Source organism: Macrotis lagotis, chromosome 7 (assembly GCF_037893015.1).
Source record: "Macrotis lagotis isolate mMagLag1 chromosome 7, bilby.v1.9.chrom.fasta, whole genome shotgun sequence".
In the NCBI taxonomy this organism is placed as follows: domain Eukaryota; kingdom Metazoa; phylum Chordata; class Mammalia; order Peramelemorphia; family Peramelidae; genus Macrotis; species Macrotis lagotis.
In genome coordinates, this window is record NC_133664.1 from 39,494,465 (window position 1) to 39,519,914 (window position 25,450).

The 25,450-nt window shown below is 37.9% G+C and overlaps 1 protein-coding gene across 1 annotated transcript in view; it reads right to left on the reverse strand.

Annotated features, from left to right (window-relative positions):
* The window catches only part of CPNE4 (copine 4), a 340,001-nt gene that overhangs the window by 163,643 nt on the left and 150,908 nt on the right, over positions 1-25,450 (reverse strand). Inside the window, exon 2 of the mRNA XM_074195809.1 lies at positions 3,995-4,174. Within this exon, the coding sequence (XP_074051910.1) occupies positions 3,995-4,174 (180 nt within the window). The remainder of the gene's footprint in view (positions 1-3,994; positions 4,175-25,450) is intronic.

Sequence of the window (25,450 nt, forward strand, 5' to 3'; positions counted from 1 at the left end):
ACCTTAAAGTGCTTTCTATATGTTAGTTGTCATCATCATCATCATCATTATTAGGAGGTGGAGGAGTAACAAAGGTGTTATCCACCCTATTTTACAATAGAAATAAAAAAAACCAGACCCTGAGAGGTTGAATTAATTGCCATTAGAAGTTCTTTAGGGGCAGGGACTATATTACTTCTGCCTTTGGTTTTCTAAGTACCTAGCCTTGTGCCTCACTTTCCCTTAAAAGAGGCTTAAAACATTTGCTGAAATACTATAGCCAAAACCCAAACCCAAACCCAGGTCTTCTGACTCTAAGAGCAGCTCTTTCTAGATCTGATTTAAAATCTAACTTCAGATAGTTTCTATCTGTGTGATCTTGAGGATGTCACCTATCCTCTATTTGTCTCAGTTTCCTCATCTTTAAAATGGGGATAATAATACCAGATATTTCTCAGAATTGGAGTGAGGATCAAATGAGATAAATTTAAAGTATTTAGTACAGTGGCTGGCACATTGTAAGCACTACATAAACACTAGATTTTTGTTGCTGTTGAGTCATGTCCAATTCTTCATGGCCCCATTTAGGGTTTTCTTGACAGAGATACTGGAATGGTTTGCCATTTCCTTCTCTAGTTCATTTTGCAGATGACAAAACTGAGGCAAATAAGGCTAAGTGTCTTGCCCAAGATCACCTAGTTGGTAAGTGACTGAGTTCAGATTTTGAATTCAGGTATTCCTGCCTCTAGGCCTAGTGCTCTATCCACTACTCTACCTATCTGCCCCTATTATTGTTATTATTTCATACCAACTGCAGAGCTCAAAGTTGTGTGTACAATTCTGCTTTGTTTGAATTTGCTGGACAGCTCCAGGTATGTCAAGGCTTCCCACAGTGATCCTATTAAGACACAGACTTGAAATTATGTTTACATAATTCTTGCTGCTTCTGATCATAACAGTGTAAGGAGCCCAGAACTAAAAGATCTGGTATCAAGGTATGCTGATAAATGTTTAACAATCAACTTTCTTTTTCCAAAACAATGTACCCATGGCAGACTTTTAAATTCAAACTGAATTAACATTTTCTCCATCATTTTCTTGTCTAGACAATCAAGAATATAATTAATCAAACCTGATTTGCAGATTTCTGAGACATAAAATGCTTATGCTAGAAATTTACCAATTGTCTACTAAGCTGGTAAAAGCTCTATTATGTATCAGTGCCTGGGATCATAGAACAAAGATCTGAAAGGAAGGAAATTAGAAATTATTGGGGATAATTCCCGTTGATTTCCATGAGAAGCCTAAAGTTCAGGGGTGGGGGGAAGGATCAGTCTAATATTAGAAGTCTACTTAGTAGCAGGATTGCAAGTTGGGTCTGATGGCTCCAAATCTAGATTCTTTCTCCACTATCCCAAGTGGCCCAGAGTCTTGTTTCTAGTATTAATCAGCCACATGACTAGGAGTGCTCAGCCTCATTAAGCCTCCCATCTATTTTTAAATTTTTTTTTTGTTTTGAACTCAAATAACAACCTCCTCAAATGCCAAGTGAACATTTTCACAGAGAAATAGAGATAAAACAAAGATACATAAAGTCATAATGCACTATTTTAAATACAGTTTGTTTTTTAAGTTTATCTCAAATTTGACTTCTCACATTTTAAGTTTTTCTGATTGTGTTTTCTTTTGAGTCATCTTTTTATCTATAAAACAAGGGACTGATACTAAATACTCGATTTCCTTTCCACTTTTAGTGTCCAGTGATAGTCTATTCTAACTTACCAACTATTTGGAGGATCAAATATGATAATGAAGGAAAGTGACTAAAAAGAATAAAGAGATATCAGAGGTATGAGACATCAACCATCAAGGCTATCTTCTCTGATCATCCTTCTTTTTAGTAGATTATGAAGGATGACACAGAGCCTGGTATTCCCATATTCACTCACTCTAATGGAAACCAGGGGAAGCTAGGTGGTGTGATGGCAAACTGCTCCAGCATCTACACAAAAAGAGCTGAAATGGGGTCGAAAAGTCAGACATGACTAAAAAAATGATACAACAGCAACATGGAAACCTACTCAAAGTAGTCACATGGAAAGGCAAGTACATATTGTGGCTAAATGTACTCCACTGCTACAATTTCAAGAGAAAGGAAAGATGGTCTTGAGCATGTAGGGTAGATCTCCTGTATTCAGTTTATAGGATGGTCACTCAGGTTGGGAAGGCATGGATGGGATTTGACATATATCATTTTGTGGGAAAACCAATGAGTTCACAGATTCCTTTGAATGTTTTGAGTATTTAAACATATATAAGGAACTAGATCTATACAAAACCAGAAATGAAATAGTACTTGCCTACAAGGAAATCATATTTTACCAACAGATACTACATGTGTACAAGTATGCAAATAGAAAAGAAATTTTAGACAGGAGAGTGTTCTAATAACTGAATGGGAATCAGGAGAAACAAATTTCCTAAGCTACCTTTTTTTTTCTTTTTGGGACCACAGTTCAATCAATGAAAAATATTTTAATCCCAATTGTAAAACAGAAAATTTGGTACAAGTGGTAAAGATGAACCTAATAACCTCTACAAAAACTGATTCTCCTATTCTTTCCTAGTCTGAGATCTATCTAGAAGCCTTCAGGAGGCTGATTTCCTAATGGAAGTCAAAAAATACTCTCATAGGATTTCTCAAACAGTCCCTGATGACTGTAGAGATAGATGGGGATTTTTATTTAGTATGACTTGGTCTCCCAGCAGCAGCTCAGCCAAAGGGAGCCAATTATAATCAACCAAGTCACATTAAACCAAGTAGGAAGGGAAAGATGATGATTTTTGTTTTAGATATATTTAATTTGAAGTGATAGCAGGCCAATCAATTAGAGATGTTCTCTGGAGAGTAAGAAGTAAGGAGTTAGAGTACATGCAATGGGTCAGAGATGTAAAGGAAGATTTGGGAGTTCAAAAGAGATAATCTCAAACATGGAGTAAGTTAGAGAGAGGAAGACTACTTTCTATGGATAAAATCTTGGAGGGCAATAAAGAACACAAGACAGAAGAGAAAACAAAAGAAATGTAAGTGTGGAGTTTATTTTTGACTTTTGTGCCTTGTCCAAGCCATAGCCATTCAGTTGGCAAATCCTATAGATTTCATCTGTTAAATGTCTCTACATAGTCTTTCCTCTTTATTCTCATTGCCCCCTTCTAGTACAGACCATCGTTACCACTGGCCTAGAGTGTTATAATAGCCTCCTATCAGCACTTTCTTCTTTTATACAACTATCAATATTCTTTCTTATCCAAAGTGATATTATTACTCTGCCCCCAAACCTTCAAAATAAAGTTCAGTCTCTTCAATCTGGTATTCAAAGTTCTATGACAACTTGAACTATTCTATATTCCCAGTCATGTCTCACTTTATTTCTGCTTTATTTGACCTCAGGACTCAAGTTAAAGAAAAGACTGGGTTAAAGAATTTCCATGAAATTGGTCCTGGAGAAGCTGATACAAACAAGCTTTTTTATTATTCAAAGGACAGAATGGTAAATGAAAATATAAACACACACATACATTTTTTGGCAATATAATATAATTGATAAAGGTTCATCTCCACAGTTGTAGGAAACCAGCATGAGAATCAGGGAGATGTATTGGGGAGGAAATCTTCAAAATTGGAGTTCAAGTGTAAAAAGACATATCCTAAAAATGGGCATCCTTGATAACAAGTAATCAGTGCTGAATGTAGGGGATATTCCTAAGCAGATTCAGATGTGATGAAGTTCGAAGGGCCACTTATTGATTTCAAGCTTGGGTGAGGCTCAGATGGGAGGAGTTTCTTTATTAGGACCCTAAATTGAGGGAATATCTAAAGACATTATCTCTTTGACACTCACACTATATCATATAGTTCTGATCTGAATAAAATTTAGTAAATGTTGATTAGATCTTTATGGAAAGAAAGGAAGGAGAGAAAGCAGAAGCAAAGGAGGGAGGGCTGGAAACTGACCTGTCCAAGAGTACACTCCATGCCACCAAGAAAATCAGCTTCCTTCAGTCCATTGTGATTGCTGCTGATATCATGGACTTCAAACCTCAGCCTCTGTACTTCTTCAAAGTAAAAGTCCACCGTAAACAACTTCGAGTAAACAGGGTTGATGCAGGTTCGAATCACTTCTGTTCGGTCCACCTGTTAGGAGAGAGACAAGCCACATAAATCATCTTGGCAATTCTTTTTTAAGTGCCAGAGGGGAGCAGATCCAACTGGTTGCCATGACCTTCATCCAGGGAAGACACACAGCATGGTGTAGTCTTGGAGTCAGGAAAGAGTTAGGTTTAAATATCATTGATACTTATGCATCAACTATGGACCCATCATTGCATCTCTCTCAGAAACAGATATCAAATTTAGGTGATCATTATCACATTGACTTATAGAAGGGCAACTTATATAGGGGAAGGAAGAATTAGGAAAACTTCCATATCATCTGACAACTATTGATTGTGAGCCCCTGGATAAGTTACTTAACCCTGTCTGTCTCAGTTTCTTCATCTTTAAAATGAACTGGAGAAGGCAATGACAAACCACTCTAGTATCTTTGCCAAGAATATCCCAAAAGGGGGTAAAGAATAGTTGGACACAGCAGAAAATGACTGCAAAACAAAATAAGAGAATATTCCTAAAATGACAAATTTAAAATGCAAAACTAGAATCAAGAATATTTCTTAAATCATAGGGGTAAATTCCAGGTGCCAAATGTATGTAAATTGCCATACTCCTGGAATACAATAGAATCATTAAAAGATAATTGAGGTTTTTTTTTTATTTTGAGGCAATTAGGGGCATCAGGGAGTGGTGTTAAATGACTTGCCCAGGATCACTCAGCTAATAACTGTCTGAGGTCATATTTGAACTCAGGTCCTCCTAACTCCAGGCTTAGTACTCTATCTACCACTTCCCTAGCTGTCCCTAATAATTGAAAAATATTTAATCAAATTAATAAAAATACAATAAAATGTAACTAATATTAATTTGTGGTTTTCTAAGTCAATATGAGACCTATAGGGTTCCATTTCTATTTGAGTTTTTTAAATGGCAGCTGGGTTGTACAAATGGATAGAGGTCTCTATTTGGCTTCAGACATTTATTAGCTCTGTGATTCTGAGCGGGTAATAATAAATTTCTGTCTGCCATAGTTTCTTTCACTGTAAAAGGGCAGAGTAGAGTACAAGTACCTGGGAGATCAGAAAGATCTATTGGAGGGAGTAGAAGTTAAATTGAACCTTGTGGTGAGTTAGCGTTCCCAAGGAACAGAGGGAGGGGAGGAGGGGAGGTTGTTTTAGGCATAGGGAAGAATTTTTAGAACTCATGTCTCTGCTGACTCCAAGTACAATTCTCTTTTCACCATAGTCAACTTTTTTAGGATAATTTTGGGTTTTCATCCACTTGTCCTCACTATTATTCAAGGTCCTGACCACTTGGCTGTGATAATCCTTGATGCCTACAGCTAGAAAAAAATGTGCTTATTAAAAAGCATCATCTGCAGTTGAGCAACTCTACCTATTTCTTTCCTTTCTCAAACTTCCCTTTTTTATTTTTTTATTTTTTATTTTTTTGCAAGGCAACGGGGATAAGTGATTTGCCCAAGGTCACACGGCTAGATAATTATTAAGAGTCTGAGGTCAGACTTGAACTCAGGTCATCCTGACTCCAGGGCCGGTGCTCTATCCACAGTGCCACTTAGCCGAACCCTCAAACTTTCCTTTCAAACAATTTCACAGTACTTCTTTCTTCTGAGGTATTTCAAAGATTGGAAGATGATCCTCAGGGGGCTTAGGTGGAGGGTTGGATACTTCTTGGCCTCAAGGATAATAATTTTCCATCTACTGAGCCTATTAAGCCTACCTATGCCACTCAAGTATCAATTGCATAAGGGGAGGCCTGGAACCCAAAAAACAAATAAACACACAAACAAAGGAGGTGGACCTTTCAGACCTGGAGCTGATGTTTTCTATTTTCCCTTAGCTGTAAATTGAAACATTTATAGTAAGCAATCAAAACAAGCCACATGGAACTCACCCTTGCCCACTAAGTTGGCAAAGCCTGGGAGGAGCGGGGAGTCTTTTTGTAGGTCATTCTGAGTTTCTGCACCCAGGGAGGAAGCACAGAGGCTAATCCTAGCCCAACCTGAAGCAATTTGCACTTCACTCAGAAGTTTTTATTGACAGGATGCTCTCACTGTCTTATCTCTGTGCCAAGGTTGAAGAGGTCTCTGGAAAGGGCACCTAAGCTGCAAAGCCTTTTTTTTTTTTTTTTTTTTTTACTAACTGGTGCTTGAAAAGACTGGGGAGAAACCCTCAAGTTGGCATCATCAAAGTAAGAATTCTAAGCCCTGTTTTCCCATTCTGTTACTCATCTACTACGTGTGACAGTCTTTCAGGGAAACAAACAAGACCGTATTGTGTTATGAAGACAGCATTGGGTTTGGCTATATAATAATATAATTGTAATTTATATTACATGTTTACATAATAACCTACATATTATTTTTATGTTTTATGCATTTAAAAACATTTTATAGAGAAGGGACCTATAAGTTTCCCCTAGACTGCCAAAGAAGTCCACAACATAACAAAAGACCTTGTTAAAGGTAGCCAGGTGTTGCAGTGTCTAGAGATCTGGACCTAGAGTCAGAAAAACTAGAGTTCAAATTTATTTCAATCTCTTCCTAGTTATGTGATCTTGAGCAAGTCACTTAATCTCTGTGTGCCTCAGTTCGCTCAGTTGTAAAATGGGGACAATAACAACACCCACTTCTTAGAGTTATTGTTACGATCAAATGAGATATTTGTCAGCCACTTAGCACAATATCTGACTGTTAGTAGGCACTATAGAAATGCTTGCTTCCTCCCCTTGCTGCCCCCTTGTCTTAGAGAGCTGCCTAGAGCACTGAGAGAGTAAGTAACTTGCTTAGAGTCCCTTAGATGGTATGTGTTATGTGGAAGATTTGAGCATATCCCTAACATTCATTGATGGTGGCCTGTTATTCATCTATCTTATGTAGAATTATAGACTTAGAAGTGGAAGACCTACTTGGCCAATCACTTCCAAATTTCAGTGATTGAGGTCCTGTGATATGCTCAAGGTCATACACACAGCCTCCAATGAAAGAATCACAGAGTTTAACAGGAGCCTCAGTGACCCTCTAGTCCATTCAAGAAGGGGATCCTCACTATGATGTGTGATCACTGCTTTCACTCTGGAGGCTGCAATTTTCACAAAGAAAATTCTAATTAGGATCCCTTGACCTCTTGGCAACTTCTACCCTACTGCTTATAGTGCTTCCCTCTAAAACCAAACAGAACAGGTCAAATCTCTTCCATGTATGCCAACTCTTCAAATTCTTGATGAGTTTTCACATAGCTTTTAAGTATCTGAGGCTTGATCTGAACTCAGGAAAACCAATCTTTCCAATTCTAAGTCCAGTGCTCTAGGCATTATAACATCACCTTGTGACTTTAGCTCAATTTTGTAGTAGCTTTTTCCTCATCTGGCCATATCAAAATGTTGATTTGTATTGAATTTTCAATCCATTAACTCCGTCCCCCATACTTTCCAGAAAAAATTGCCATGTATCTATCTCTCTCCAATCTTCTATGTATGGAGGTCATTTCTTTTTAGTCAAGTACAAGATTTTCCACTTACCCCTATTGACTTTCCATTCAATCTACTCCCCTAGACTGTCCCAATTCTTTTGGATCCTGAGATATCCAGTGTGTTATCTATTTCTTTCAATCTGTAAACTTGATGGACATACCATTTATACCTTGTTTGTGCCATCAATAAAAATGCAGAACAATTCAGAGCCAAGAATACACCCCTGGGGTACTCCACTGGAGCCCTCCTGCCATGTTAATAGGGAACTATTGAAAACTACTCTTTAAGTTCAGTCATCCAAATGTTTCTGAATCCAACTGTTTGTATTATCATCTAATCCACATCTCTCCATTTTTCTCTACAAGAATAGGATGAGATATTTTTCCAAAAGGCTTACTAAAATCAAGGTAAATGCTATCCACAACATTCCTTTCATTGACTGAATTTGTAATCTTATTCCAAAAGGAAAGGTAAACAGTAGATGAGCTCAGATTGGAAAATCCAGGCATCTTTCCGCTGGATCTTGTGATGTCATGAAACCATACTGGACCTTTGTTTCTTCATCCAGTTTAGCAAACATTTTCCAAATATTTACTGTGTGTGTGTGTGCAAGACATTGTGCCAAAGTGAGAGGGGATAGAAAAAAATATCAAGGAAACACAATAGTTTCTGCTCATTAAGAATTTATACTACACAAGGTGTACCTTATTAGCTTAAATTTCCATTCAATGTTTTAGGAGACCCTATACTTTGAGGCGCTGAAGGGATACCAAAACAAAACCAATATCCAGATAAAGCCATCCAGGAAAAATATGAGGAGGGAGGTAACACTTTCCTCTGGAAGGATTAGAGATTAGATATTACTGGAAAGAGGGGAGTGTCAGACCAGGAAGTCTTAGAATTCCACATAAATGGTAAGCCTTCTTATTTTTTCCCTTAACTGCTTTGTAGAACACACACACACACACACACACACACACACACACAGAAGATTAGTTGGAGGGTTTGAATGGGTTAACACTAATGGAATAGTATGCTGTAATATACTTGTCCATAATGGTCTTTTTATGAATGTCTCATATGAGGTATATCAACCTTGAGTGGCAAATTCAGGTAGTAGAAAGTCAATGAGGCTTGATTTCAAATCCCATGTCTGACACATATCAACTGGGCAAGTTATTTAAGCTCTGTTGGCTTTCCTCATCTGTAAAATGGTAGAATGGCATCTCCCATGCTGGCACCCTCACGAGGGTTGTCATAAAACTCAAGAGAGCTAAGGTAAAATATAGACTGATTGAGCAATCCAGACAGGGAGAGTAATCATTTGTTGGAGGTGGTTCTTTGCCAAATTGGGTTGGATTAGAAAAGGATATCTCTTCCAGTTCTGAGATCTTGTGATTCCAGCTTGGGTCCAAGGATATAGATAGCATACCTGGTGATTGAAAGAAGTTGGTTTCCACTTCAGCCCTAGTTTGGTAAGGAGACATAGATTTTGAGTCATCTGGAATAGTGAAGACTGACTGGCCAGACTAGCAATGGGAGAATTACTATGTAAGAGAGAGGAAAAAGGGTTTGGGAAACTTTAATAAGAAGAAGACTTACATCTACTATTAAGAGATGCAGGGAAGAAAATTAGACCAGCTGAAAGGGAGCCAAATACTAATAGCAATCCTAGTTTACTGTGCAAGAAAGCATAGTTGGCCTTCGGTAGGAAGCAAGGTTAGAGAAGAATGCCATATTTTACTTATTTCTATTGCTCAGCTAGCTTACACAATGCCTCACCACCTGTTTTGCTTCTGCATCTTATGGATTACTAATCTTTGCAGCAAAGCCCTCTAATATCTGCTGTCTCTTTCATTTGTAGATGAGCTCCTTGTGAGTAGTCTCCTCAATTTTCTGTCAAGATTCCCAGTATTTAGCTAAGTGGTTAATCAATGCTTTTTACAATAAAAATAATAAGAGCAGGGTCCACTGATCATAAGCTATGGATTGAATAGGGATGGGCAGCAAAAGTTGTGAACTCATTATTCTAAAAGTCATCTTGGCAACATTTCTGATCACTTATAGTTCATGGACTGTACACTATTCCCTCTATTCTTTTTCAGAGCCCTTGACTTAAGTAGCCCTTGTGAATCTACATCCTTATCAAAGTTGGAAAGAGGACGTCATTATTGTGGTTCATTCTAATGCTCTGGAGCCTTGACTGTAGAGTTTCATAAATTAATTCTGTGAGCATCCCTTCCCCATCCACCCCCACTGTGAGTCATGCTGCTGATGTGCTGATGTTGGGGGTCAGCCATAGACAGATGTGGGCAAGAAGCAGGGGTCTAATGCAAGAAACATTAGAACTGGAGCCAGGGGTCGTTCTCTGGCTCTTAAATTCCTTATTAGCTATGACTGGGTAATCAGGATGTCATGATCATCTGCAAAGAGACGAGAAGGAAATAATGATAAAAGCAAGGCTTTTATTCAATTACAAAAGGCAGTTACTCAGGCCAGCTCTGTAATAGTACACAGAACATTAAATATAAAAGAAGACCTTGCACAATAGCAACCTATCTCTGGGTTATTTCTATGTGAATTCCATCAAAAACGATGAGAAGAACTAAGTGAATAATAAGCACAGCATCATAGATTTTGAGAGTCAGAAAGGATCTCAGCACCATTTACCCCAACTCATTCAGTTCAGTCATTTTCAGTGACCTGTGACCTCATTGGGGTTTTCTTGACAAAGATACTGGAGTGGTTTTGCCATTTCCTTCTCCAATTCATTTTCCAGATGAGGAAACTGAGGCAATCAGAGATAAGTGATTTATCCAGGGTCACATAGCTAGTAAGAGTCTGGGGCTGGATTTGAATTCAGATCTTCCTGACTTCAGTCTTGGTGTTCTGTCCACTGTGACACCTAGCTGCCTAGTCCTCATACATGAAAGGAATTCCTACTTTTACATACTCAGTAAGTAGTCATGCAATCTAGTGGGTCAACCCCAACCCCTCAAAGTGCCTATTTCAGTGATGAGTAGCTCTAATTATTGGGAAACAACAGCAGTAATAAGAATAACTCATCCTTATACAGTACTTGGAGGTTTAATAATGTGTTATACATTTATAGTTCATTTAATCACTAAGCTCTTTTCACCAGAAACTCAAAAGGCTGTAGAATGGAAAGACAGAAATGCTATAATTTCTTTTAAGTCATAGGAACAGTTCAATTCACAAAGTTATTACCAAGCCCATTTAACAAATGATAAAACCAAATCTCAGAAATATTAAATGATGTGCCTATGGTCCCACTGCTAATAATTATTTAAGGAGGCCTTTGAAATGAGACCTTCCTAACTCCATGTTACAGGACTGTAAAAATGATTTGAGATCTGAATAGCATTATTTAATGTTATATCAATATCATCTTCAATTTAAAGAGGACTAGCCTTGAATGACAGACACAATCTTTGGGACTAGATTGCCAGTCTTGGTAGACCAGCAGTACCTTCTAGAGTTTGTTCTCTACCATCACAGTTTATAGAAGCAATGCTCTTCTCTACTCTGGTCTGAAGTACCTAAATAAGATGATAGTACTGCCATTTATAATCACCAATTGTTTTGAAAAATTCCAAAATCTACTGTTTGGGGAAACCATATATGGAAATGTTCTTTATGAGGAGGGTACAATGGGTAGGTGGAGAGGGACAGTTTTCTTGTTAAGCAGAGACAAATCTTTGAGGAAAATGGCTCAACAATCTCACCCCAGAAACCCAGAAAAAGGCCAGGAGCCTTGGAGACTCTCCATAAACATTAGCCGTAGACAGTATGAAAGCTTCACCAGAGTCTTAATGATCTGTTAACAGGCAGCCCAGGAAATCCTTGCCTGTCACTGGCTCCCTTCCAAAGAGCCTCTAGCCATCACAGATTGTTTTATGAATGGGCTGAGGGATGCTTTAGGGGATGATTCGCTTTGGAGAAGGGGACTTCTCTTCTTTAAAGTAACTTGGCACTGAGTTATATTTTTCCTCTTTATTGAACAGATCAGACGAATCTACTAACATTTTTATCACTCTGAAAAACTATCCCTGGCTCTGACACCCACCTAACCCTACCAGATCCATTCCCTATCCCACGTCTCACTCATGCTTATTTTGCTGAAAATCGGTATCATCCTAGACACAAAGAGCCCAACTGAGCTCCTATTACTGGGAGCTCAAAGGGTAAGAGTGGAAGGGTAGAGATGATGGAATTTCCTTTAAGGCAGGAGACCACTCCAATTCACATAGTAGTCTGAATCAATCTCCCTCCCTCCTAGTCACAGTCAATTGACCAAAGAAAATTTATCAACCAACCAAAGGTAGGAGGCTACTCAATGACTCATACAGGAAAGGCAGAATTATAGGAAGTCTGGCATTGCATTCCTATAGCTAGACTCTTAGAGCCTGCAGTTGGGGGGTTTTCCTCCCCTTGTTTTCTTGGAGATTGCTCTTCTCATGAATCATGAGAAGCTTTTCTCACGTATCAGAAAGCCTTATGAATTTCAATGCATTTTTAAATTCACACATTGAGACATTTTTTTTGTATTTTTTTTGCCAAGCACAAGACAAGTCAAAATTATTTAGGACATCTCATGATGTCTTTACACCTAGGTCCTTTTAAGCATTCTCTATTGAAAGTTGAATGGGATCTTGGATATTAGATCTAGTCTAATCCTTTCATTGTTATAGATTAAACTATAATCTATAGTTTATATTAATAATATCATTGTATGGAGATGTCTTGGCATCTCCCTACCAAGACATGGAAATTCATATTTATACAACCCTGACTATCTGCTAATTATTCCCATTTGATCTTCACAACAACCCTGAAAGGTAGGGACTATTTTTATCCTTATTTTTCAGATGAAGAACCTGAAACAAACTGAGGTTAAGTGACTTGATCAGAGTCACACAGCTAGTAAGTGTCTTGGGTGGGGCTCTACCCTGGTGCCCCAAATAAAGCAATGAGCTCCAGAATAATGATTTTCTCAAGGTCAGGATTCAAACCCAGGTCTTCTGACTCCACAATTAATACTCTTTTCTCAAATCATACTTTTTCCTGTTCAGTGGCATCAACCTATTATGGAAAGAAGACTGCACTTTAAGTTCAGACAGTAGGTTTTTATAGCTGACTCTCTCAAATGTCATTGATCAATCAATCACTTCATCCCTCTAGTCCTGTTTTCTTGTCTATAAAATAGGGATAATGCCTTTCCCATCTATTCTGGAAGGGTTTTTTTGTGAGAGTTGAATGATAGAATGTAAAACTCATTCCATAAATTTTAAAGCCCTATCTAAATTTAAGGAAGGAGACCGTGAGTGGGAAGAGAAGGTCAGATAATCTTCATAAGTCAGTCTAGGCAGAATTTTCTGGGTGAGATGGCATTGCATTTCCATTACTCAATCTCAGCAAACCTTTGGTCTGACATCTAATCATTCAATCGATTTGTCCAATCTTATGAATAGTTTAATTTCCCAATATCTGAAGTTTTCACCTATTTATTTTTTCTTTCCTCTTAAGCCCCAGACTTTCATAAGCTATAAATAAGTTGGCAATCAGAAAATTAATCTCAATGGATTTTCAACTCACTTTCCCCATCATCCAAGCAGAATGTCTTTTCCATGGCAATTAACCTAAGACTGTCACACGATAGCGACTTTATTAGAGTAGAGAAGGAAGCTTCTCTTGAATTTTCTGTTTCTCTTCTTCCCTTTCAAACTCCCCAGTCTTTTTTGTGAGTTTTTCCTTTTGCACACTAATAAGTCAACCTATACAATTAGAAAAAGTGCCCCTTCCAATGGTATTTCTGGCATTTGATCAAAGGCAGAGTCAGATATGTAGGAATTAAATTCTGGATTCCAGGTCTGTTTAATGACAATACTTGCCACCCTATCAACATTTGTTGTGGCAACTACTGGACCAATCATTAATTGATGATACCTTTGTTTAGGATTGACCAGTGGTAATCCTTCCCTTTCTTCCTGATTTTTTAAAGGGGCACAACTTTTATTCTCATCCCTTCCATTTAAGAAGCCAACAACCAAGTCACCATGTTGAGAGTAGAAAGGAAAGAAAAGATAACAATAATTAGTCCAATTTAAAAAAATTATGAATAACTCTAATAAAATTGCATGAAGGATGGATATCAACTGGCATTCTTCAAGAAAAGGTATACTCCTAGAAGCACAGACAGTCTCATTTTTTTTTTCTTAGTACCTCAGACAAAACCTTTTACACAGGTGGTACTTAATAAATGTTGTGGTGAAGTGGAAAGGGAAATGAATTTTCATGTTATATGCAGACTTATTAGATTCACTTTCTTTATCCATTGATCATTTACCAGGAAGAACCAATATTGAAGTCATGCAGTCCTGGGTCCTTTGACATACACTGGCTATTTGACTAAATCAATTAATCCCTTAATGCTTTAGGTCCAAGGTATTGTAGTGGCCTGGACCTGATTAAAATGTAATTGGGATGGCTATGCTTCTCAGCATATGGTTGTGCAGTGGACAGAGTATTGACCTTGGAGTCAGGTGGATGGGATTTTGAATCCAGCTTCAGAAACTGGATACTAACCAGCTGTGTGACTTTGGGCAGGTCACTACACCCTGATTGCTTCACATCCAGGGCCTTCTCCAATCATCCTGATTCATATCTGGCCACTGGATCCAGATGGCTCTGGAGGAGAAAGTGACTTAGCACAGCACTCCCTCCCCTACTCAAATCCAATTCAAATGCTTATCATGGCATCACCTCCCTGAAGTCATGGTCTTCTTTGAGAACAAAGGACAAACACTTTTATTATGCAAATTGGTAAGGGTAAAACAAGAAACCTTCATCATATCTAGCATTGCAGACCTTGTATCATCTATAATGAAGACAATGATAGTATTTTTTTTTTGTTGGACAATGATAGTATTAAGGCATTGAGGAACATCCCAGGTATTACTCTACTTAATGAGAGTTATTTGAACCTTTTGAGACTTTCTCCTGATGGGCGTATGCTGAAAGTGCCTTCTGCAAGTTGGATGACTTCTATGGTACATAACGCAGCCCTACCACTCTGAGTCACTACAATCTTGCCATGCACAGATGACCAGCAATATAGACCTTACTAGGATTTTGAAAAGCCAGATCCAGAGGACCCCTCTGTGCACCATGTCAAAAGAGTCATTGATGAGTATTCCAGAAGAACCCACAGAAGAACTTGGGAATCATGGTGAAACTGAACCCATATACCAAATCAATGCCCTGGACTGCAATTTGATCAGGCTAAGAATCTGAGGATCACATTACCAAAGGAGCTGCTGCACTCAAGAAGATAACAGAGGCAAAGAAAGTGGCACATGAGAAAAATAAGAAGCTTGCAGTAGCAAAGACGCTTCCAGGGCAGAAGAAACCAGCAGAAAAAAAAAACTTGGGGAAAAGAAGCACGCAGCAGCAAAGAAACCTAGGGAAAAGAAGCCAGGAGCTGAAAGGAAACCCTGCAACTGAGAAGAAACCTGCCATATAAACTCAGCATATCAGGTAATCCATTGGATCACCACAATATTATATGTTGTTATTGTGAATTTTTAAATAATACTCAAAATGTAGCTTTTGTAAAAACTGAAACTAGAAATAATTAGCAAAATAAATGTACAATAAAACATATGATGTTAACTTTCAGTTTTTGAAGTCAACATGTAGCTGGTAGGGATGCTTAAATATGGCTTAGTGATCCCCATTTTTATCATTACTCTAGATAACCCTCTAAAACTATAAACTCAATCTTAGAAGGTACTGACCTACATTAGTAGAGAGATTTTCCTCACCTGGGACTTCCAAGAACCCTTGTCCCTATTCCTACTATTAGTGGTAGTGATAATATTAAGTAGTATTAATAGTTGTAACAGTACTAAATGTATTAGATACCGTGTTTTTATTAATTCATAATTGCTAGTCTAGGATAATAGAGGGGAAAAAGCCTGGTTGATTGGCTTCCCCTTACAAGCCTTCCTATTAATCTACATCCCAGTCAAGAGTAGATTTCAGAGCTTCCCTCTAAAATACACACAAGAACCTCAGTACTGACTGAGAGCAACATAAGACACTGTGTCCCATCCATAGGAAACAGGATGTATACAAAGATACTATCTTTGTCACACTAAAGAATTAATTTCATTAAATAAAATTTCAAATCCTGGCATCCAGTGGATAGCCATCTTACTTCAAGGGGAGAAATATTAATACAAGCTAAAGAAGTGGTAAGCTTTTAGAGGAGATCACATGAGGTGACAGGAGACACTAGGGGCTAGAAAGATCCTTTAGATCTGGGAGGATCATGGAAAACTTCATGGAGAAGTTTGAATCTTGAAGAAGAAAGAGATGACAAAGATGATCTATTCTAAATGCATATAATAAAAGAAAAAATTGGAGCTTATAGGACAATAGAATACATAATGGGCTACTTTGTGAGAAAAAAAGATTGGACTTACACTCTGGAAGAACTAGAATTTCTGAATATGAATGTTATTGGTAGTGAAATGGAAATCCACTGAATATTTTTGAGCAAGGGAGTGATATGATACAACTTAGCATTAGGATGATTCATTTGATGACTGTGTGAAGGAAGAACTGGAAAAATGAGAGGAAAGGACAATAGTTGGGAGCTAACATGGTGTAGTGGAAAAGTAATGCTGAGTTTGGAGTCAGAGGGCCTGGGTTTATAAAGATCAGTAGCACCATCTATGCAATCTTGGGCAAGTCACTTCTTGGAGCCTCCATTTTCTTACAGGCAAAATAATATCAGGTTAGATGATCTCTAAAGTCCCTTCCAGTCTGCAATTTAGGCCATCATAATAATCTAAATGAGTAGTAATGAGGGCCTAAATAGGATTAGGAAGGAGGCAGTGGAGAGAGAAGTCTTTGGAAGTAGAACGAACAAGATTTGTCAACAGCTTGGGAAAATGAGATGATAGAAAAGACCAAATAACTCTGAGGTTTGCTGAGATCCAGTGATCGAAATAGAAATAAAGTAATTAAGAAGGGAAACACCTCTTTTTTGGCAAGAAGATGATGAGTTCTACTTCAACTATACCAAATCTGAGTAGGCTACCCAAGGAGAGATAGTGACTTGGTGGTTTGAAATGTGGGGCCATAATCCACTGTTGAAATGGTCTTGTAAGGCATGGGTGTGGAGCTGGTAGCAGCACACAGTATAAAAATCTGAGCATGTTGGCCATGCTATGTCACTCCTTTCAGACCATGATGCTTTTCAAAAGATCTCAGGGACTCTCTCAGAAGTCCCTAGAACCTTCTGGGTCTACCCAGTGTTCTTGTGCTCAGTATTTAAGAAGTTCTTTTCCCTGAGGTTTCCAAGGGAGTCAATGTGGGAGTCAGTAGAGGTCCTGGAAGCAGTCAGGTGGCAAAAAACCATTTTTTTCAAATGTTTTCATGAATAAAATGAGAGAAAAATAACATTTAGTTGGCATTTTTGGTACCTAATGATGCATTTAAAAATTGTCGATTGAAAATTACAACATCTAGTTTGGAAGCCATCCTAGACAGAAGAACCTCTGTGACAAACTGAACAAGTGGCCATCTAACCACTGCTTGCAGACTGTCAGGAAAGGGGAACCTCACCCCTTCTGGCTTAAGCATGCCACTTTTAAAGAACTCTTTTAAGAAGTTTTCCCACCTGTGAAGCTTGAACCTACTCGAACCTGCTTCCTCCCATTCTAGTTCTGCCCTCTGGGACCCAGAAGTAGAGGGATACCTTTTGAGTTCTTAAATGCATCTTCATCCAGGAAAACTTCAGGGATGAGTTGTCTCTTAAACTAAGTGGAATAGAATCTGAATAACTCCACAGGAATCTTCTTATGGATCAATTAGAATACTTAGAGATGCAGAGGCTGAAAGCTGGCTAGCCAGTAAGCACCAGGAGGCTACCATAGCCACTTGAAACTTCAAACCTGACTGTTCGAATCTCTAGTCAGCAGCTTGAAGAGGGGAAGATGAGTGTCTCCCTTCTTTGCTGATCATCTCATGCAACCATTTTGATTAGGAAACTTTTTCCTCTTAAGAAATATAGATCACGATCTTAATGGACTTGCTCATTTCATCAGTGCAACAATCAGGGACAATTTTAGGGTATCTGCAATGGAGAATAGCATCAATGGAGAAAGAATTGTGGAGTTTAAACAAAGACCAAAGACTATTACCTTTTATTTTAAAAAAGGTACCTTATTATGTAATTTTGTTATCCCTTATTTTTTTTCATTTAGGATATGCTTTTTCTCTCAACACATTCAATTTTGATCAATGTAAAGATGATCAGACTGCCTTCTGTGGGGGGGTGGGGGAGGGAAGCAAGATTAGGGGAAAGATTGCAAAATTCAACAAAAATAAAAATAATAAATATAGATCACAACAATATAGATCCTATACCAAGATAAGGTCAAAATGGGTGCAGGATTTAGACAAAAAAAAAAAAGATAAAATTATTAGTCAATTAAGAGAACAAGGAATAGTTTACCTGTCAGATCTCTTCAGAAGGGAGCAGTTTATTTTCACTACATTAAATTAAACTTTTTGCACAAATAAAATCAATGTAACCAAGTTTAAATGGAAGGTTGTAAACTGGGAAACAATACTGCAGCTAGTGTTTCTGACAAAAGACCCATTTCTAAAATATTTAGAGAACTGAGTCAAATTTCTAAACAAAATAAGCCATTCCCAATTGATAAATGGTTAAAGGATATGGAAAGGCAATTCTCAGACAAAAAATTCAGCTATCTATAGTCAAATGAAAAATTGCTCTAAATCATTATTCACTATAGAAATGAAAATTAAAGCATCTCTGAGGTACCACCTTACCCTTCTCAGATTGGCCAGTATGATTAGAAAGGAAAATGATTGATGTTGGAGGGGATGTGAGAAAACTGGGACACTAATGTTGTTGGAGTTGTGAAATGATCCAACCTTTTGGGAGAGCAATTTGAAACTATGTCCAAAGGTCAATAAAAATATGCCTACCAGCAATACCAGTACTGGGTCTGTATCCTGAAGAGATCTTGAAAAAAAGAGTAAAAGTCCCATAGATACTAAAATATTGATAGCAGCTCTTTTTTTCCTAATGGCAAAGAATTGGAAATTGAGGGGATACCCATACATTGGGGCGTGACTGAACAAATTATGGTGTATGTTTGTGATGGAACACTTTTGTTCTCTAAGAAATCATGAGGGATGGGATTTCAGAAAAGCCTGGAAAGACCTGCATGAACCGATCCTGAGTGAGATGAGCAGAACCAGAACGTTAAACACATTAAACAGCAACGTGGGGTAATGATCAGCTATGATGGACTTGTTCATTTCAGCAGCACAAACATCAAAGACAATTTTCAGGGACTTGTGATAGAAAATACCATCCAGATCCAGAGAAGAAACTGTAGAGATTAAATGAAGATCAAAGCTTATTATCTTCAACGTTTAAAGTTGTTTTATGTATTATATAAATTTCTTTTCTCTAATGTTTTCATTTTTCCTTTTGGATCTGTTTCCTTTCTCATAATACATCCAATTTTGATCTATGCTTACCATAGATGCTAATGTAAAGCCTATATCAGATTCCCATCCATGGGGTGGGGCAGGGGGAAGGGAAGGGAAGGAGGGAGAAAAATTGTAAAACTCAAAATCTTGCAAAAATGATTGGAAGAAACTACCATAGTATATAGTTGGAAAAACGAATAAAATATTTATATAATTAAAAAGAAATATAGATCAGCTCAATTACCAATCCAGAGGATTGATGTGGCTACTTCCTGTCAAAAAGAAAATACTCATGATACACAATGAGACTTTCTGTACATGGCTGATCATCATTTGTTCTGATTTACTATGCATATTGTCACATGGGTTAGGGCAGGTAGCTGGCAAAGTGGGGTAGCTCTGGTCTAAAGTCAGGAAGACTTGAGTTCAAATCTGACCCCAGATATTTACTAGATATGTGACTTTGGGAAAGTCATTTAACCTTGATTGCCACTCATCCAGGGCCATCTCCAGTCATCCTGATCCATATCTGGTCACTGGACCCAGATGGTTCCGGAGGAGAAAGTGAGGTTGGGGACTTAGCATAGCCTCAAATTCAATACATGTCCTTGTCATGGCATCATCTCCCTGAAGTCATGATCTTCTTTGAAAATGAAAGATAAATAGTATTATTATGAGGGAGGGGAAGAGGAAGCAAAATGATTTTGTTACTTGACAAGTCTTAATTACTTAAAAAATCAAGTTCAGCAAATCAGCTCCTCTCTAAGGAAGTGTGGAAAATGGCATGTTTTGTTTTTGACAACATGGTGACATAATGACTCACCTCCTGCATGCTAAAACAACATGTCTAAAGAAAAGACAACCTGATATTACAAAGATTAGAACCAGAAAATCAGAGAAATTCATTACAACCACAAGTAGTCTGGCTAGGAGATATAGGAAGACCACTTTCCATTTAGTTTCTTCCCTTGAAAAGGAAGGGCAGGGTATCCATAGGATAGTGAAATAGGATAGGAAAGCGATTCACTCATTTCTTCTGCTTTCATCAGTCCTCATCTGGAATACTATGCTTAGTTTTGCGTCTCTGGTTTGAGAAGGACAATCATAAACTAGGTCTTCCAGAGGAGGGTGATGGTGGTCTTTGAGACCATGATATGAGAATAGATTGAAAGAATTTGGCATGTTTGGCCTAGAAAAAAGGAGATATAGGACTGATATGATAGCTATGTAAAAGTATTTTAAAAGTGAGTGGATTGTTGTCATCATTGTTGTTGGTCCATTTTCAAGGAAGGTCAATGACATCAAGAGGGTGATATTTTATCCATGTGCTATTTGGTCTCAGAGGGGAGAACCAAGAATAATAAAAAGATTTGCTTGATACCAGGATTAGATTTGATGCCAGTATATACTTCTTAAAATTAGAATTGTCCCAAAGTGAAATTGGCTGCCCTTCCTTCTGTAGTTTTCCTCCTTGGAGGTCCTCAAGTGGAGGTTGAACAACCCTCTTATCTACTATGTGATAATGAGGCTTTTGGGGGGGCATGTTATGTCTTAAATGACCATTGGAGTTCTTTCCAGCTCTTCAGTTCTGGGATTCTGAATCAGAACCAGAAGGAAAAAACAATTTTGACATTGACATAGCTTTTAAGGTCAAGCTGGGATTGCTGGGACAAAGAGTTCATGATCATTCTCATTTTACCAGTCAGTCTCCTTCTATGACTCCATGGGTCAAAAGCATTGAACTTCCATAAAAATTTGCCATAGAGAATGGGCTTTGCTGGCCAGAAGTGGGTTTGCTGATCATTTGAAATTTTAGCTCATACAAGAGCACAGAAGGCAAGCATGGTAATGATTCAAAGCTCCCTATCTGATTATAAGTTAGCTCAAAAGGAGGAAGGCCAGTGTCCTTAGTTGAAAATGAAAAAACACAGAACCTAAAAGCACAATATGATCCTAGATTTGGAGCTAAAAATGAATTGTTTGAGATCACTGAATGCAATCCCTTTCACTTCTGAGAAGTTATAGGACCACAAAGGTGGTAAGGGACAAAGGCAGGTTTTGAACCCAGGTCTCCTGACTTTAAAATTATCGCTTTATTGACTATACTTCACTACATATAGCACAGAAACACTTAAACTGAAACACTGGAGCTCAAGGGAATCTAAAATCATTTCCTAATTAGTCTCCCAGCATCAGCTCTCTCCATTCTCCTGTATCCAATCTTCATCTAGCTACCTAGGGGATATTGCTAAAATGGACATTTAGTAAACTCCGGTGGCTTTCTGTTACCTCTAGGATCAAAAGCAAGATTCTCTGGCATCCTTAAAGCTCTTCACAGGCTAACATTTCAACTTTCTAAAATACATTACCCTTCTTTAGACACACTTTAGGCCAATAAAGCTGGACTTTCTGTTCCTCATGCATGAATAATCCGACAGCTGTTGCAAAATACTCCCTCCTCACTTCTATTTCTTAGAATGCCTTGTCTCTTTCCAAATTCATTTTAAGAATCATTTTCTACAGCAAGTTTTTCTGATTCTCCCTTTTCTAGTTTCTTCCCTTCCTCAAATTACCTTGTATTTTGTTTATGTTCATAATTGCACATGCTGTCTCCCTTTAGAGACTAAAAGCTCCTTCATAGACTATTTCACTTCTATATTTATATTTCCAAGTCCTAGGATATAGTATAGCTACTTCAAAGTTAATTGCTTACTTGGTTGGGATTTATCACTGAGAGAATTATTTTTTTGGCAACAGTAATTCTTGGTAACCATCTACTAAGACGGTCTGCACGGGGGTGGGGAGGAGGAGAGAGGGGGGAGAGAGAGGGAGAGAAGGGGGAGAGGGGGGAAGAGGGGGAGAGAGGGGGAGAAAGAGGGAGAGAAGAAGAGAGGGGGGAGAGACAGTGAGAGAGAGGGAGAGAGCCAGAAAGAGGGGGAGAGAGGGAGACCCTTGATAAAGAAATCACAGGTCTCTGAAATATTGAACTTCATTGATTCCATTCAATTACCAGGCAATAGAGGGCTCTAAGAAATCAACTCTGTAGTTGCGCAGTAAGCCACAGAGCAAAAAATTCAGCCCCAGTGGATTTCATGTTCTATTAAAGGCTGCTGAGGCAACAGTCTAAGGTTCGGGGAATGAGCAGATCACAACACAAGATACGATGCCCAGAAACATTTGGAGCACAAGAGGAGGGAAGAGTGATAGACAGGTATGCAGTGGGCATAAAAGCCAGTTACATATGACTCTGACATCTGCTTATGACTTCAAAAAAGGAAGAGAAAGGAAAGCAAATCAGCTCTAAGGAAAACATTGAAGTGATTGGCACTGATTTGACTCATTTTCACCCTAAGAAGTTAATTGCTCTTCTATTTGATTCTGTCATTAAGTCATTTTCCTCCTTCAATGTTGAAGGGAAGGAAAAGAATTACTAATTGATCACTGGGCCCATTGCATTATCTGAAACCATAAATCTGGTAGATCCTTTGCTAATAAAAACACACATTTCTTAATTTTCAGAAGCCGGGAGTCAGATCTACTTGGAAACCTCACATTATAGTGATGATTGCTGCTTTTTGTGTGGTCTGTAATGAAATTTATTAAATAAAAAGGCCACCTGTGTTGTCTATGATACTCCTCTTATTAAATAAATCACATTTGGTATATCTGTCTCATCATATTGTCACATCCCTGAGATAGTGACTCTCAGGACTGGTAGTCTTTTAAATCTCCTCTCTCTCCCTGCCAAGAAAATGCTCCCATCTAGCTTCAAAATATTAAACATTTTCAACACGTGCTGGGACATTTTATTACTTCCTACAACCCTAGCAATAATTTTGTTCCTTTTCCAGGAGGAGTATGATATATTTAAAGATCTTCGTACTTTGGTTGCAATTTGTCGTTTCAGACTAACTGTCCGTTACACTATCTATATTATAGACATAATAGCCGACATGAGCTTCTTGAAGGTAACATTTTATCTTCCTCTTTGGGTGTGAGTTGGCTGTCTCACTCATGGCTAGAAGAATCCTTGTCTTTACCTCAGTCTTTTGGCATCCCTAGTTTCATTTGAGGCTCCCTCTGGTGTCCTTCCCCCCCCCCCCCTTTCAGGAAAGCTCATTCAGATTTTTCAATTATTCACACCCCATTCCACAGAAAATTACTTTTTAATCTATTCTAAGTATACTTATATGTATGCACATTGTTTTTCTGGAACAAAATGTAATGTGTTCCTTGAGCACAGAGATATTTTAATTTTTGTTATTTTCCCCTAGAATGTTGCATAGTGACTGATAAAAAGTAGGTACATAATAACGTTTGCTGAATCAAATTCATAGAATTTCTAAGAAAGCCAGAACCCAAAATTTTGCTCTCCACTAAGAATGTGCGTTGTCATTGACAGCTAATTGGCACTGTAGGTAATTCTGCCTCAGACATTTACTAGCTGGGTGACCCTGGGCAAGTCACCTAACATGTGTCTACCTCAGTTTTCTCAACTGTAAAATGGGGGTCATGACCGCACCCACCTCCTAGAGTTTGTGTGAGAATCAAATGAGCTGAAATTTGAAAAGCGCTTAGCTCATGGAGCCCAGTAAATGCCTATTCTCTTCCCCAATTCCAATTATCTAGCTTATCACTTAATAATAACTGGCATTTATATAATGATTTAAAATAATATAGTTAAATAGTACTAGAAAATGCACAGAACACTTGCCATTAGCTCATTTTATCCTCACGACAACTTGTGAGGTAGGTATTATTATAATAAAGCAACTCCATTTTACAGATAAAGAAACTGAGATTGAAAGGATTTAAGTGAGTACCCAGCTAATAAATATCTGAGGCAGGATTTGAATACAAATCTTTCTTATCCCAAGTCTAATATTCTATTATACCAATTAGCACTCATCCTTGAGTACTCTTGGTGATAGAGTGAGATGATTTGATTTGATTTTTTCATATTCTCCCTGCTAGATACATGAACTGGGACCTGGGAATTGAGCCCCCTCTCCCTCCAATGTATCTACATTAGTGCTAAAACAAGACTCTTAACTGGATTGGGGTGGCTTATGAACCTTTTAAAAAATTAAAAATTAATATTTAAATTTAAAATGTAAAAATTAATATTTCAACATAAGCTGTTTTCTTTGTAATCTTATGTATATTGTTTTATGTATTTAAAAACATGAAAAGGAGTCTATAGGTTTTGCTAGATTGCCAAAGCAATCAATAAAATGAAAAACAGATTAAGAATTCCTGTATTAGAGTTACTGGTGTTGTCTAATTATTTTTCAGCTGAGTCAACTTTTTTGTGACCCCATTTGGGGCTTTCCTAGCAAAGATACTGGAATAATTTGCCATTTCCTTGCCCAGTTCATTTTACAGTGGTTCATATTGTTGAGAGTCATAAAGCTAGAAAATACCTGAGGTGAGATCTGAACTCAGATCTTCCTTATTCCAAGGCCTTTGCTCTATCCACTGCACCATCTAGCTGTTAATAATTATCACATAAATTACTGCTCAGAAACCAGCCCAGTGGCTCCCCAGATTCTGATTATCAGTTACAGCAAGATGAGATTGTGGGAGCATTTGTTCTCTCAATACCATTAGCATCCATCTCCATAGAGGAAAGTGTTCTTTCACTCTGTACAAACTGTCTTGGATTAAAAAAAGAAGAAGGAAAAAAAAGAAAGGAGGAGTTTGGGATTGGAGGAAGGATTGCACAGAAATATGATTCACTAGCACTAGTCATCATATTGTACTTTGGTCTAGAGAGGTCATTCCTCCAGGGAATTACCCAGCCTGTTACCCTTCATTGATCTTGGGATCATAGGATTTAAAACTGGAAAGAATATTAGAGGTATTCTAATTAAGCTCCTGTTTTATAAATGAAGAAGATGAAGCTGAGGGAATGAATTGATTGATTGGATGAATAAATGAAAACAATTCAGAAAACATTTATAAGAACATACTATGTTATAAAGCACTGGGAAGACAAACAGGAAAGTGGAGATGGTCCCTTCCTCTCTTCCAAACTTCCATATTTCTTCCAAAGGCATTCCAGTCCTCCCAGTAGCTTAGCCTTATCTTTACCTTCTCATCACCCCACATAACTAGTTATGGACCAAACTTTGCTATTTCTATTTCTAGAATTTCTTTTGCATTGAACTCTCTATTCACACATACATATTAGTTCAGGTCCAAGTCACCTCCTGCCTGGATTACTGCAACGGTCTCTTCTTTTACCCC